This window comes from Euphorbia lathyris, chromosome 3 (genome assembly GCF_963576675.1).
Source record: "Euphorbia lathyris chromosome 3, ddEupLath1.1, whole genome shotgun sequence".
Lineage (NCBI taxonomy): Eukaryota > Viridiplantae > Streptophyta > Magnoliopsida > Malpighiales > Euphorbiaceae > Euphorbia > Euphorbia lathyris.
The window spans coordinates 90,650,778-90,666,286 of NC_088912.1; the positions used below are offsets into that span (position 1 = coordinate 90,650,778).

Consider the following 15,509-nt stretch of genomic DNA (forward strand, 5'->3'; position numbering starts at 1 on the left):
CATCTTTCTGGTAAACATAGCCATCTCTTCGTCGTCTGTTGAGCTTCCATCAGTGGAGTCAGCTTTCATGACAAGGGATTTTTGCTTCTTGTCTTCAGACTTATCCTTCACCTCGAAATTCTTCATCGAGATCTCATGGGTCAGCAGTGAGCCGATGAGTTCATCATATTTATAGGTGGTTAAGTCTTGAGCTTCCTCAACAGCGGTCTTCTTTGCTTGCCAGTTTTTAGGAAGACTCCTAAGAATCTTCTTGACTTGTTCTTCCTCAGTGAAGATCTTCCCAAGTCTCTTGAGCTCGTTAATGATGTTTGTAAACCTTGCATTCATGTCAGAGATTCCTTCATCATCGTTTATTTCGAACAGCTCGTATAGTCTCATCTGCTGGTTCACCTTGGACTCCTTCACTTTGTTGGTTCCTTCGTAGGTGACCTCCAGCTTCTTCCAGATCTCTTACGCTGACTCACAACCTGATATCTTATTATATTCTGCAGCATCAAGCGCACAGTGAAGTATATTTATAGCCGAAGCGTGATTTTGTAGCTTCTTGAGATCATCCTCTGTCCATTTGGCCTCAGCTTTGACAACTGTTTGGCCAGCCACAACTTCAACAGGAACAAATGGGCCTTGGACTATTGAAAGTCATGCACTCATATTTGTTGCCTGAATAAATTTTTCATCCTATTCTTCTAGAAGGTGTAGTTAGACCCAAAGAATAGGGGAGGCTGAGTAATGGACAGCCCCTCAGGTAAGATCCGAGTTGTCTGGTTTCCTGGGAGAAACCGAGTGCTGTTTTCAGCCATAGTGGGGATCAGCTCAAGGTAGTTAAACCTTTCACAGTGAGCTTTTAAGCTCTGATACCACTTGTTGGTCCCTTATAACGTAACAAGTTAGTTCCAAGGGGGGATAGGAAATATTTTAAAATTTAAGTACGTTAAGGCTGACTTCTTGTTCTTTGAAAAAGGATTACACAGCGCGCTGAGTAAATAAGACACTAGCTTAGTCAACTGGTGACTAAGTCAGCTTCTTTCGTTGAGTCAGGAGATAGCACTTTGAGTCTATTCCTGAACTCAGATACTCAATACACACAACTCATCGTGACCTCTTTACTTGGTCAGTTTTGTTTAAGCAAGCAATATATATGTTAAGGAGTTTAAGGTTAGAAAGATGTTACTCAGTAGATTTATCCAGGTTCGGCCTCTAAGCCTACGTCCTGTCCCCGGAACACGTTCCAAGCTTTCGAATTCTCTACTGAGCTCTTTAACGGTAGAGCATCAAACCTTTTACAACATAGAAGCTGAGTATAACAAGAGTACCTTCCTCTATACCTCTACTCACTCCTAATCTCTCGCTGAGTACTATAACCGAGTACTCAGCCTCTCCTTTCTAATCTCTAGAAATGATAAAGATTTGTCCTAAACAACAATTGCTAAGACACTTTAGATGATTGAATAATCACTCTAGACTTTTACACGAAAGATATAGAATTTGGTGTAAGTATTTGCTTTGCTTTTTCTCGCAGAACTTTGAGTAGAATTTTGGTCAGCGTAATGGCTTGATAAAGTTCTGTGTTGAATGAAGCACTGAAAGGCCCTATGTATAGAGACGTCTGAGACATCAGTCATTTCGAATTTCGAAATAACCGTTGGAGGGAAACGGCGTCCTGTCGTTGTCACTCAGTCTTGCTCAGAGCTCTCGGCCAATCAAATTTGAGTATCTTCTGTCCTCGGTCAGTGTTGAGCAGATTTTAGTCAGCTCCGCAGAATGTCTCTCCATTTATGGTAAGGTCAACTAGACAGCGTTCTGTGTCTTCTGAACTTTACCCAAAGTGGAAACACTTTGTCTGGAAGTTGTTCTTGCTCAGCTGCTGTCTTGTACTCTTTGTCGATTCAACTCAGCAGCTTCGTTCTGAAGTTGTTCAACGAAGGTCTTCTCAATCCTTCTTCCGCTGAGCTGCGTTTTATGCATAACGGCAGCGTTTTGCATACGCGGGCCGAGTTGTCTTGATCTGTTTGACTTGGGCTTTGACTTCCGTATTGGGCTTAAAGCCTTTTAGTCTTTATGTCTTATAAGTAATTTAACTCAACATTGAACAAACACATTAGTTAAATAAATCAAAGCATTTAAACTTAGTGTGTTTAGATATTTAATTTTACTTAAATAATTTTGTCAAATCAAAATCATGTGGAAAGGTGTTTCAACACTGAGTAGAGTGGAACTCAGCGTAAGAGAAGATAAGTCATTTTCAGAACAGAAGCTTAAAGATCAAGTCAATCAATGAAGCTGAGTGGAACGGAACTCAGTATCAAAAGTAGAAAAGACTTCTTAAGAACTATGTCTTGCAGAACGAAGCTAACCATGGAAGCTGAGTAAAAGAGACTCAGTATCTGAATTGGCAACAATCAAAAGACAACAAATAACAAAGTCATGTCGAGTGATCTTCAGAACAGCACTAATGATCTGTTAGCTAAAAGACAAGTCCGACAACTGTCTGAACCAATAATAGGAACCTCGGAATTACGCACAAAAATGATTTCGAGATGCATGGGTCAAACGTTCGTTAGCTAAAAGACGGAACCTGTACAAGAAGACAAAACTGCAAGAAAAGGACAAGCCTGGAACCTGAGGAAATCAGACGACAGGATTGGCCTGCAAGCCTGAAGCTGACCAGAGCCTTGTCTCCCAAAAGAGCCGTTTTGGATTCAACGGGCAAATCAAATTCAAATGATTTGATCTTCAGATTGCAACTATAAAGGAACAAGTATACCTCTTGGATCATCGCCGAATTATAGAAAATACAAGAGAGAAAAATACAAGTAAAAAAGCACATCAAAACAAAAAGAGATCTTACACCAACCTTCTATTCTTGTGTAAAAGCTAGAGTGATTTTTGTAATCATCTAAAGTGTTCTTCATTCAAAAAGAACAATTTGTATCAATTGTAAATTGAGAGTGTTGTGCTGAGTGTTTGGTTGTAAATACTCAGTGGTAGAGAAACCTAAGTGTTCGGTTATAGCACTTAGTAGGAGTTGAGTAGACGAACAGAGGAAGGTACTCTTGCATATTCAACTGTCTTGTAAACGGTTTGTGCTCTACCTTTAAAGAGCTCAGTATTGGATTTCAAAAGCCCGGAAGGACTCTAGGGACTGGACGTAGGCGGAGAGGCCGAACCAGGATAATTCGTGCTGAGTAATCTCTAACTCTCTCAATATATATATATATATATATATATATATATATATATATATCTGTATGTGTTGCTTATTATATTTACTCAGCATATAAATTGTCTAAATTGATATTGAGTAAATAAGAGTGCTGAGTTGGAAGCTGACCACAAAAGTGTCAATTCACAACTCATATGTAAAATAGTTCTAGTCAATATCTGACTAAAGCTATCTTACGTTACAATCGGCCGTGCTGACCTAAGCTGAGTTGACAAACTTAAGAAAATATATTAAGTCAGCTCAATTAAACTCGAAAAAGTTATATTAGTTCCTAACCCCCCTCCCTTTGGAATTAATCACACGGGACCAACACATAGCAACGACTCTATGTGCATGTCAATGTGCATGTTGGGGACTAGAGCCCCTCCCTATCTTCGCCCCGTGAGTGTGGCTCATAATACTTGTGAACTAAAGTAGATAAGCTATTTGCTGCAAGAATTTCATATTCACCTTCAACTTTCTATTCCCTTGTTTTGTGAAAATATAGTTGCTATTACAATCTAGAAGAACTCGGTTTTCCATGAATGATCAAACGCATGGAAATTGGTTATTATATGATTAGAGATCTTGTTAAATTGGTTTTATCAAGACTCCTCAAATATATATAGGGCTTATACTTGTCAACTTTAGTTTACTGTTATGCTTGTTGGTTATTTAGTTAGCAGTATCTTTATGTGTTGTGTTTTGTTTGTTAATAAAGTCCTAGTCTACAGGAAGTGCTATTCTTTAGGAAAGATAGAATTTGTTTCTTTTTGAAATATCTGTTCGTCCACATTTTTAGTAGGTTTGTTATTTTTCTATTTTCTGTAAGGCTATTTATAGTCCCTATTTGCTATTGAATAAGGTTATCTCTTTCAGCTATATTCTTTGCTATTAAAGCTTCTGAACTAACAGTGCTCATTCTCATATCGTCTTTAAGAACTTAGTTAAACATCCGAGTGGGTTAGCCCATCTCCAGCCTCTCTTCTAATTATTTTTCCATCTTAGTGCAGATTTGCTCAGAGACATGATTCAGGCATATGCATGAATTAGTTATGGAGTTAATACTTGACTAAACATGATTGTAAATAAATGTTTAATAATTGAAGTTTGAGTTTAGTGGCTTCTATGGTTACTTTGTTTTTTACAAAGTAAAAATTACTTTATTTTTTTCACCATTGGATGATGGAGTGTAAAATTCATCCAATGGTGAAAATATATAAAGTAAGGCTTACTTTGTCGAAAACAAAGTAAGGATAGCCTTTACCTTCAGTTTACGAATATAGTTTCAAAGATTATTGGGTGTTGGATGTCTTTTTGTAGAGTTTAATTGTGAAGTAGTGAGTTGCTGGGCCTTAGCCCATTGGCGTATGGAAAAGCGTTTGATGGACTTGGCCTATCTGAGTAATCTGATTTTGTTATTTGCTTTTTACAAGATCAGAGTAACGAAATCTTGCAAAACTTTATTGATGATGAACAAAATAGAAAAAGTGAGTATTACAACAAATCACACATGTTTCTATTAAAAACCAAGTGTAATGTTTTTTCTCTCTAAAAATAAAACTACTTCCTCCTCCGTTTTATAATATTTGTCTTTTTAAAAATTTTTTATTTATTTTATAATATTTGTTTTTTTATAATATTTATTTTATTCAATCTATGCACATTAATTGACTTTTACCAAATATACTCCTATATAAGTTAAAACACAATTATTGTGGAACAAAGTACTAACTAATTTCTAAAAAAAAACAGCTAATAACTAATACTAACTAACTTTATATGATATAACATTTTAATGATTATATATAATATAAATAATGAAAAAATAATATTCATGATATATGAACCATGTTAAATGAGTTACTATGTTGCTAATCAAAACTGTAAGCTTTAAAATCCAGTAAAAATATTTGAAAACCTTAATTGGTATGCTCTTATTGATTAATCAAGAAAAACATACAATATACATTATGCATATTAATAGCCGCATAAGCCACTCAAATCAAGCCCTAAGATTATAAACCATAGCTAACCAAATATAATTAAGATTACACACAAAATTACATTTCAAAATAAAAAATCACAACTTATTTAATCAAAGACCAAGAGAGAACGGAAAAGTAGTGCCACGTAACCAAGAACCGCCGGCAATAAAATTACCCGGAGTAAAACCACCAGCTTCAGTCGCCGATGTAATAACCTTAAACCCTTTCCAAGTAACTCTTCTCGATGTTCCAGCTCCGGCGCCACTATTCTGATACTCTCCATAATACAAAGTATTCAGAGCGAAAGTTCCAGTCCATTCATGCCAACCGGCCGGCACAATCACGTCACTGATCGCGCTCTGCATAACCACGGTTCTCGAATATTCTTTCCAAGGTCGGCCAAGGTACGTCGGAAAGCTACTTTGAACGGGTCTCAGGTCACTAGTAGCGCCAATTCTGCATTTTTGGATTACAATTCCGGTGTTCTGATTTGGGTCGGTTCTTCCTTGGGCTGTGAGCATGTTTTTCTGGCCGGAATTGGGGCGGCGAGCGTGGATGTCGCAGTCTTGAAGGACGGCGGCTGCATTGCCGAAGATGAAATCGACGGTGCCGGCGATTAGGCAGTTAATGTAGAATTGGCGATTGGAATGGACGTAGAGAGTGTCTTGGTAGGCTAACATGTCGCAGTCGTAGAAAGCGGATAGATCTGCGCCGACCCTTAGGGCTACGGCTTGGTGCTTTGATGGACCGGCTGTGTTTTGAAAGGTTACGCCCCTGGCTAGGAATCCTTGACCCACCGCAGCTGCAAAGTAAATATTAAAGATGTTAAAATATCAATTATTTGTAAAATGATTATATAAAATGTTTAGAGATTTAATAAAACAAAATTAAGAGCATCTCCAACAGACTCTTAGTGCACTCTCTAAAAAATAATATAAATAATTGACTATTAGTCATTTAAGAATGACTAAGATATTTCATCTCCAACAACACTATTTATATTCACTCCTTATTTATTATTTTATTATTAAAAGTATTAATTGTTGTTATATTTACCAACAGTGTAAGGAGAGAGACTCCTCAATTATAAATTATTAATAAAAAAAATGACTTAAGAGGCACTAAGAGGTGGTGAGAGACTCTCTATTAATAGAGAGGATGGAGAGGCTCTTAGTAATTTAAGGAGCCACTAAAAGGCTGTTAGAGATGAATTTTCATTCTCCCTCCTCAAATTTTAACTTAAGAGCCAATTTAAGAGGCTGTTGGAGATGCTCTACACCTTTTATACACAACACCTTTTATACACAACATAAACAAAGAAAAGGCATGATAGAATTGACAAAAAAAAGTCAATTATAACAGAAATAATGCGTATTTATTATAAAATGTGTGTGATATAATTAAAACAACAAAGAAAACATAGACACAATAATGATTCAAAAAAAAAAAAAAAACACATAGACACAATAATGTTTCAATTATAAAACTCAGTTATAAAATGTGTGTGATATAATTAAAAAAAGATAGTCACTAGGGGTGGCAACGGTGCGGAGCAGGGACGAGTATGCATTTACCACTCCGTACTCAAATGTTTATGAGACGGTTTTCAGAGAATCCCCATTAAATTATTCGGGGATTTTTTCATCCCCATACGGTTACGGGGAATCCCTACACCCAATAAATTAATAATATTTATTTTTATATATACAAAAATTTAATTATAATATTTAAAAAAATAATAAAAAAACATTTAATATTGTACTTGTTACATTACAGAGTAACCAGCAAACTGGTTACAGATTAATCTGTAACTAGTTTGCTGGTTACTTTTTAATCTGTAACCAGCAATATATTGCCCATGTATATATTTTTTTTATAAAAAGTAATTAATTTATAATGATATGTTGATATAAAAATAATGGTTAGAAATTAAAATTAATAATTTTATTCGGGAATCCCCCACGGGGATTTTTAGGGGATCCCCATCAGAATTTATACGGTAATAGGGCGGGAATCCTCAGTGGACGGATATAGCAATCTTCATCCCCTTCCCCATCCCCATTTAGGTTTCGGGAAAAAAAAATTCATCGTCCCCATCTCCATCCCCAACTTTTACAGTTATTATCTTTCTCCTTCGGTTCGGATATCCGTGGTTTTCGGATAATCCCTACCCCGTTGCCACCCCTAATAGGCACTAATGTTTTGATTATAAAAATCAGTTTAATAGGCAAAAATAAAGTTAAAATAATTGAGGATATTTGGTTATTCCATTATGGTTAGAAAACTATTATTTGACTTTTATATTTTTCTTTTAACAACAAACGACAGACCGTAACAACAAACAATAATATCAAACAGCAAGTAAACCAAATGGACCGTTAACATATAATATAAAGACAAAAAAGAAAAAAGAAAAATACAAGGCAAAAAGCATCCTGAGGCCCCTGATCTTTCATTGTTTGGTGCATTAAGCCCTCGATCTTTTATTTAGACACATTAAGCCCCTAATCTTTCATCATTTGGTGCATTAAGCCCTCGATCTTTCATTTAGACACATTAAGCCCTTGATCTTTCATATATGGGTGTATTAGGCCCTTCCGTAAATCAATTAATATATATGTTTATTAAGGGCATGTTTGGTTAGGTTTATACAACTGCAGCGTTTCGCATTTTCTCTGGACACTGCAACATTTTGGAGCTTTTCACGAAAAGCTCTTTTCATGAACAGTTGTTTGTAGTTACTTGTTATTGATAAAATTACCCTTCTTATTTCCACAAAATGTGCTTCAATTTTAACATTATTTTTATTTTTAGAACATAATTATCGAAAAACAAGATTTTATTATGTTCAATAAATTTTTTATTTTTTATTTAAATTATTTTTTATTAATTTGTATGATATATTTTTTATTTTAGAATTTGTTATTTTTAGAACATCATTTGTTGTCACACCAAACATGCCCTTAATAAACCTATATATTAATTGATTTATGGAAGGACCTAATACATCCATATATGAAAGATCAATGGCTCAATGTGTCTAAATGAAAGATCGAGGGCTTAATGCACCAAATGGTGAAAGATCAGGAGCTCAATGTGTCTAAATAAAAGATCGAGGGCTTAATGCACCAAACAATGAAAGATCAGGGGCCAATGAAAGATCAGGGGCCTCAGGATGCTTTTTGCCAAAATACAATAGAACAAAGTTACAAATAGTAGTATATAAATAGATAAAATTTAAGGAATTAAAATTACTTTTTGCCTACGACTTATTATGTTCATCTTTTTTTTGTTTGTTTGTTTGAGAAGATGTTGATCCAATTTTAATAGTACAAGTATTATGTTGATCCTAAAAAGTAGCCAAATAAGTATAACGTATATAGTAAAATAGAGAAGTTGTAATAAAATAATAAGTGTGGGCATAAATAGGTAATTTTGGTTTTGGAAAGCGCAATAATTGTAAGAAACAAAAGAATGAAAGAAAGAAATTTCCCTAAAAGAGAAGGAAGCATCCTAATTGGTACATTATTTAATTTTTATTTCCTCCTACCTATAAAATAAATGTAATGGCAAGCAAAAAGTGTCACGTAAGAGAAAAAAAGAACAAAAGTTATGTAGAATATAGCCTGTTAGCCACTTATTGGATTGAACAATAATAAGGACAGAAAATGACACTTCCAACCTATACACTTATTTATTAATCTAACATTTAATTTCCTAAGATTCTTTCTCACTTTATTTATTTATTTATTCATGTTATAGTCTTGATAGCTAAAACGTAAAAGACAACATGTGAAACGACAACATATATTGGTTGGTCAAGATAATTTGTATAATTAAAAGAATAATAATAATCGACTCCGTGATCTAAGCCATGTGATTCTTAAAAACTTTCATTAAATTATATTTCATGAAAATTTGACCATTTTTTATTACAAAAAGTTTAGGTTAAAAGTTTGAAGACAAAAATTTATATCAATTTACATACTGTTTTCTATAGTTACTGGTTTTTTATAAAATAAGTCTTACTTGATATGTTTTTATCATTGGATGATGGAGTATAAAATTAATACAATAATGAAAATACTTATATTATTAGAAAATAATAGTATACTTATAAATGTAAACCGATAAGTAACAGAAATTATTACTATCATCTATAACAATTACTTCAATCAAATCCTAAATATTTAATTCAAAACATTAAAATAAAATTTTTAATTAGAATGAAATAAACTACTGTTAATAATTATTTTAAAAGAAAAATCATTTAATTTCAACTAACTTAACATAAATAAGAGATAGTGAAAGTAAACAATTAAAGTGGATTGGAACCTTGACTATCTTTTGCCATATATATGTTGATGTTGACTTATATTCATAAATATGGACTACACCTAGCATAGCAATAACAATCAACACGTACAACCATGCAAATATTTCAACCGCTCTGTTACTAATATACTATATAAAAATAAATATTTTTCTTTGCATAATTAATACAATATAAATACGTGTATGTGTATTGTAATTCTACCTAATAAATAAAATAATAAAGTTTTTTTATAATATATGTAAGTTATATTTCACTGATAAAATATATATGGAAAATCGTCGGTATACTTATCATAATTTTCTCTATTTTGGTGACGATATGAATTCAATCGTCCTTACACTTGATGACGTGTGCTTAAACTAACACATACTGCTATTAATTGGTTACTGGTTTTAAGACTCAAAAGTAGAGATGCAAATTGGCAGCCCTAACAATACGAATAATTTCACTTTAATTTCAAAGTTCCCTATCCATGAAAAAGAAACATATCCCACTAACCAATGGACCCCATTTCATCACCTCCTAATAATTCAATCAAAACATCTAAATACAGCTAATATATACCTACAAAAACCAATCAATTCAATTTCTAATCTTTTCATTTCAACACATTACATTTCTAATTAACCTTTTATTTTCCTGTAACTTTTTTTATAATAAAAAAACTCAAACTTTAAATATAAAACTTGTTTTAATTCCATTAATAAAATATTATTCATTTTATATGAAATTATTATTATTACAAGAGAAAATTTAGCTCATATATATATAATGGTGTAATTTTTAATCTAATGTTATCTCCAATAGTTTATACTCATAACCACTCAATATGCATGTCACATCATCAATTTAATAAATATCATTTTATTAAACTATTTCAATGGTTAAACTCTACAACCACTCAATCATAATGGATCCACCAATCACAATGGATTCACCAATTAATTAAATCAATCATAATAAATCCACCAATTAATTAAACCAATCATATTATTTTAAAAATAATCAAAAATATATATAGAAATAATCAAAAGCTCAATAAACATTAAGTGGTTGATAAAAAACTTAATATATTAAACTCACTCCAATGGGAGAGAGTTTATTAAAGGAGTATAATGAGTGGTTAATTATACTCCATTGGATATGCTCTTAGACAACGAAATTTTGAGAATTACTATTAAAATGAGTTTTTTTTCAATAAAATAAGATAGTGTAATTTTAAACTTTATCAATAGAAATAAATGGGGAGGAAATGTAAAATTTGGAGGTAGCTGGAAGTATATTAAAGTTTTTATATTAAGCACTCATTCTTCCATGTCACTCGGATAACTCTCAATTCATATTTTGATACGTGTATTGTGATCCTACGTAATAATTAAAATAGTGGAGTCTCTTATCATATGCATAGGTCCATGCTATACGTGTCAAAATATGTATGGAGGGTCCTCCGAATGACATAGAGAACCGTGTGCTTTTAATAATTTGCCAAAATATTGGCTCTCTTCGTCTTATAACCATGAAACTAAATTTATTATTTATTTATTATTTCAAAAAAAAATTACTACTATAATTTATCACAATTATTTCAAAAAATATTTGGATTTTTTCATAATACTATAATTTAAAAAGAAATGGAAAAAAAAAAAAAAACTGCTTACCAACAGTGGCTGAATTGAAGGTTGTGCTTCCATCAACAACATTCCTACTAGCAGTAATAATGGTGTTTTTTCTTCCATCTCCGAGAAACATTATATTCGTCTTACTCTTCGGAACGTCCACATTCTCCCTGTAAACACCTGCTTTTATTCTAATCACATACCTACTCGTACTCTTCGACGGCGCCGCCGCAACCGCAGCCGAAACCGTCTTAAAATTCCCACTCCCATCAGCCGCCACCACCACATTCGGCGTCACAGACGACGACTGCAACAACCTCCTATCCCCCGCCGACAACCACTCCGGCCACCTAATTTCATCATTTTCCATCTCCTCTTTCAATTTCCTAATCCCCGTCGTCTTCGCCATTTTCATCTTCTCCATAGCAATATCGGTATCCGTCAAGTTCGTTATCATCGCGAGCGCATTACTACACATTTTCTCCACATGAATTTGGCCGGCGAGTAAAGCATCTCTGACAACCTTATCAGCGGAATCGTGAGAGAATCCATCCAAACAAGTTTCCTGATTCGTAATCGCGGAACTCATCAAGGTTTTGAGATCGTCGGCGTGTTGGACCAGAGTTTTCTTCAGTGGATACTCCTTCAGATCCTCGATAGCTTCGTGAAGCTCGTCGAGAGTTTCGTCGATCGTTTCTAAACAATCGTGGAGAGCACATTTCTCTCTCTTGGTGAGATTTTTCGTTTTCGCTATGAGTTTTTTGACGGCGAAATAGTTTTTCTCGACGGCTAGAGTTGTGAGATTTAGTGACGCTTCGATTACGTCTTTTTGAGTGGCTAAATTGGCGGTGGCGCCGGGGACGGAGGTTAAGGCGGAGACACAGTACTCGGGGTATCGTGTGGTGCTACATGCGGTTTTGAGTATGGTGTGAGAACTGTTGTCATCGTTGTTTTTGTTAGAGTTAACGCCGGCGACAATGGCGACAACGGCGGAGACTAGGAGAAGAGAAGCGAAGAGGGAAAGGAAGAGTTTCTTGTGTTTTTTGAAAATGGAGGTGTGAGATTGTTGCATTGTGGTTAGGCTCTGTTTTTCTAGGGACATTTTGGAAGGAAAGAAAGAAAGAAAGAAAGAGCAAAGGGAAAGTGGTGAATGGATAAGAGAAGTGTTTGGTTTATAAAGACATTGTGATTTCTGAAATGGTGGCTTCATTTGTCCTTTTTCTTTTTTTAAATAAATAAATTATTTTCTATGAATATTTATATTTTTAATTGTGTTTATATTTTTTTTAAATAAATAGGAACTTTATTAATTAAAATAAAAAATAATAACATCATTAAGGAAATGACGGGTAGAACCTCATTCACTACGAACAAACACAGAACTAACCACTCGTGCCAAGCAATAAGTTGCTGAACGCCTAACAAAAAAGACTGAAACATTTTCAAGCTCTTGTAGAATAAGAATACATTCTGCAATAATGTCATATAAATAAGAAAAACTAGAGGAAGGCTGATGAATAGCGTTGACAACTGAGAGACAGACAGATCGGATTTTCATATTGCTGTAATTGGATGATTTGATCCATGATAGTGTCTCCTTAACTGCCATTGCTTCAGCCAGAATAGGCTCATAGAAACCCTCCAATGGTCTGTGATAGGCATAGATACAATCCCCCCCGAGAATCACGAAGAATGAATCCCAGAGAGCAGTACCCAGCATCAGGAAATACGCTTGCGTCAACATTGCAGGCAAGTGAACCCTCTGTTGGGCGTTGCCAGCGAGCAGACCTTGATGGAACGCCTGGGTTGGATTTAATCTTGAGATATTGTGCTGCCCGCCACTCTTGAAGATCCTTCATTGCCATTGCCACGAGTATATTAGCACTGATTTTTTTTGTGTTCCCAAACCGTTGTGTTCCTGCACTTCTATAAATGTCAAATTCCATAGACAATTACATCAACCTCTGTTAACCCCGGGGCTTGAAGAATGGAACCAGACCGGTCAATAAAATTTATAACACTTGTCATTCGATGATCTGGGATATTACATCAAAACAAGAACCGTTCTCAAACAAAAACTGCTGCGCTCCTCCTGTTTGGTTTTCATAAAGACATTATGATTTCTCAAGTGGTGGTTTCATTTGTCCTTTTTCTTTTTCATTTTTTTTTTTAAATAAATAAATTATTTTCTATTTGTTGAAAAATTTTAAAAAGGAATTTGAACATTTGTATTTTTAATTGTGTTTGTATTTATTCAACATCATTAGTACCAATAATGTAGTGGTTAAGGTATATTACATCAAAACAAGAACTGTTCTCAAATAAAAATCGTTGCGCTCCTCCTATTTGGTTTTTTTAGAGACATTGTGATTTCTGAACTGGTGGTTTCATGTGTCCTTTTTTTCATTTTTCTTTTTTTAAATAAATAAATTATTTTCTAATTTATTTGTTGAAAATTTTATAAAAGGAAATTGAACATTTGTACTTTTAATTTTGTTTGTATTTATTCATCATCATTAGTACCAATAATGTAGTGGTTAAGGTATATTACATCAAAACAAAAATTGTTCTCAAACAAAAACCGATGCGCTCCTCCTCCCTGCTTTCTTCTCTTCTCTTTTCTTATTATTTTCTATCAAGATCCTCACACATTCATCTCTTTTGGGGATCTACTTTGAAGAGAAAGAAGGAAATTCCTTCTTCCTCCTCTCACCGACTTAGATTTACTGTATTTTTCTTTTCATCAGTGTTTATATAGTTTATTTGATCTCTTTATTCGTTTGAATTATATCTGCTCTCTATTATTCTGTTATTTATACCTTTTTCGGATTTAGCAAGAGCGGAAATGATTTATTTTATACGTGGATCAATATATCTACGTGGTTACAATAAAAGAAAGGACTCGGATCCCAATGTTCAGAAAAGGCCTAAATGATGAAGATTCGATTGCAGTTGCTTTTCTACGGATTTGGATTTCAATAAAGTATATATTTTATTATTTTTCGGTGTGTTTTATACCTTTTGTGGGTTTTTATGCTATCTGTAGTCGTTTTCGTCCCATTGTGGATTTTGTAAGGTTTTTTACCTTTTCCGTTCTTATTGTACTTGTTATGTTCGTATCTAATGAAGATATATGCATCTTCATAAAAAAAATGTATATTACATTAGTAGAATTTTAACGCGGTGATTAATAAAATTTCCAAAAGGTTAATTTGTTTGGTTTTTAAGTTCAATTTTGAAGAGTTTGAGTTAAAAATTAATTCCAACTAACTTTTACTCGCTTCTCAAATAACTTCTCTCTATTACTAATGATCATGTCTCCACTTTTAGTCGCATTCTTATTTTATTTTTTATTTTTTCATTTCATTATATAAATCGTTTTAGAAAGCGATTTTTTCCCCAAAATATAAGTAATGTTTGTTTTTTAAGAATTTTTAGTTTAGTTTTTCGGTTCAATAATTATGTTTTTGTCTTGGTTTTCAATGTATCCATGTGTTTTAATTCCCCAACCATTACATGAGAGACCTGGCCAAGTTTAGGGTGATAATTCAGCACCCCGTCATTATTTCTTGAAAACAGAGGGCCGGAACCACCACAACCTCAAAGTTCGTGGAGACAAAGGACTGAAACTACTTATGGTCATAGTGGTTCCGATGGTGGGGGTCCGGGCCCCTAGCTCCGCTCCTGATTAAGGTGTCTAATGCTTAATTTCTTTGTCCAAATAAGAAAGCAAAAATATAAAGTAAAAAAAAAACATTTTTACCATTGTTAATTGAGAATAATTTTACTTGATATTGTAAATGATAAATATTGAGAGTCTAATATCGATAAGATGTATAAATTTCAATATTTAAGTTCATTAGTATTCATTAGCATTCAGTTCAGTTCCGTAACAAAAAGGACAGAGTTTTATTCATTCATAAACTCTACATTAGACACCTTTTCCATGGGAGTCAAGGGAGCTATTGCGTATTTCATAGAAACTGTGTACAGATTATTTTATATATATATATAAACATTAAAAAGTATCAATTTACTACTCATAAATCACGAGAGACTACACAAATATTTCAAATCAGTAATTTATCATTAAATACATCAAGAATACCTATACAAATTATTTAAATTTTTATTACGTATATTATACAAATAGTGGACAAAAAAGATTGAAATATTTCATGAAATTTAAAAGATTTAATCTAACTTTTTCTGATAAAAAAATCTAGACTTATTTTAAATGTTTGGAAAAAATATTAGTGAAAATGACCAAGAAAGGAGAGAGAGGAGAGAGAGGCGACGTGGGGCGATCTAGGGCAAAGGAGATGGGGGGCGGCCAGACGGGGCTCGGGATGGGGGATCGGGCGGCA

General features: G+C 33.7%; 1 protein-coding gene across 1 annotated transcript; it reads right to left on the reverse strand.

The window, feature by feature from the left end:
- Window positions 1-5,112: 5,112 nt before the first annotated feature.
- On the reverse strand, window positions 5,113-12,307 carry LOC136223201 (pectinesterase-like). The gene is made up of 2 exons (XM_066011081.1): window positions 11,185-12,307; window positions 5,113-5,992 (listed from the first exon to the last, which is right to left on the reverse strand). The coding sequence occupies exons 1-2, from the start codon at window positions 12,242-12,244 to the stop codon at window positions 5,301-5,303; spliced, it is 1,752 nt and encodes a 583-aa protein (XP_065867153.1). The 5' UTR covers window positions 12,245-12,307; the 3' UTR covers window positions 5,113-5,300.
- Window positions 12,308-15,509: the final 3,202 nt, after the last annotated feature.

Bases quoted from the DNA above. Each gene is read 5' to 3' on its own strand.
- LOC136223201 (XM_066011081.1), bottom strand. From the start codon at position 12,244: ATGTCCCTAGAAAAACAGAGCCTAACCACAATGCAACAATCTCACACC. The intron at 5,993-11,184 runs GTAAGCAGTTTT...TTTACTTTGCAG, and splicing joins CTTCAATTCAGCCACTGTTG to CTGCGGTGGGTCAAGGATTC.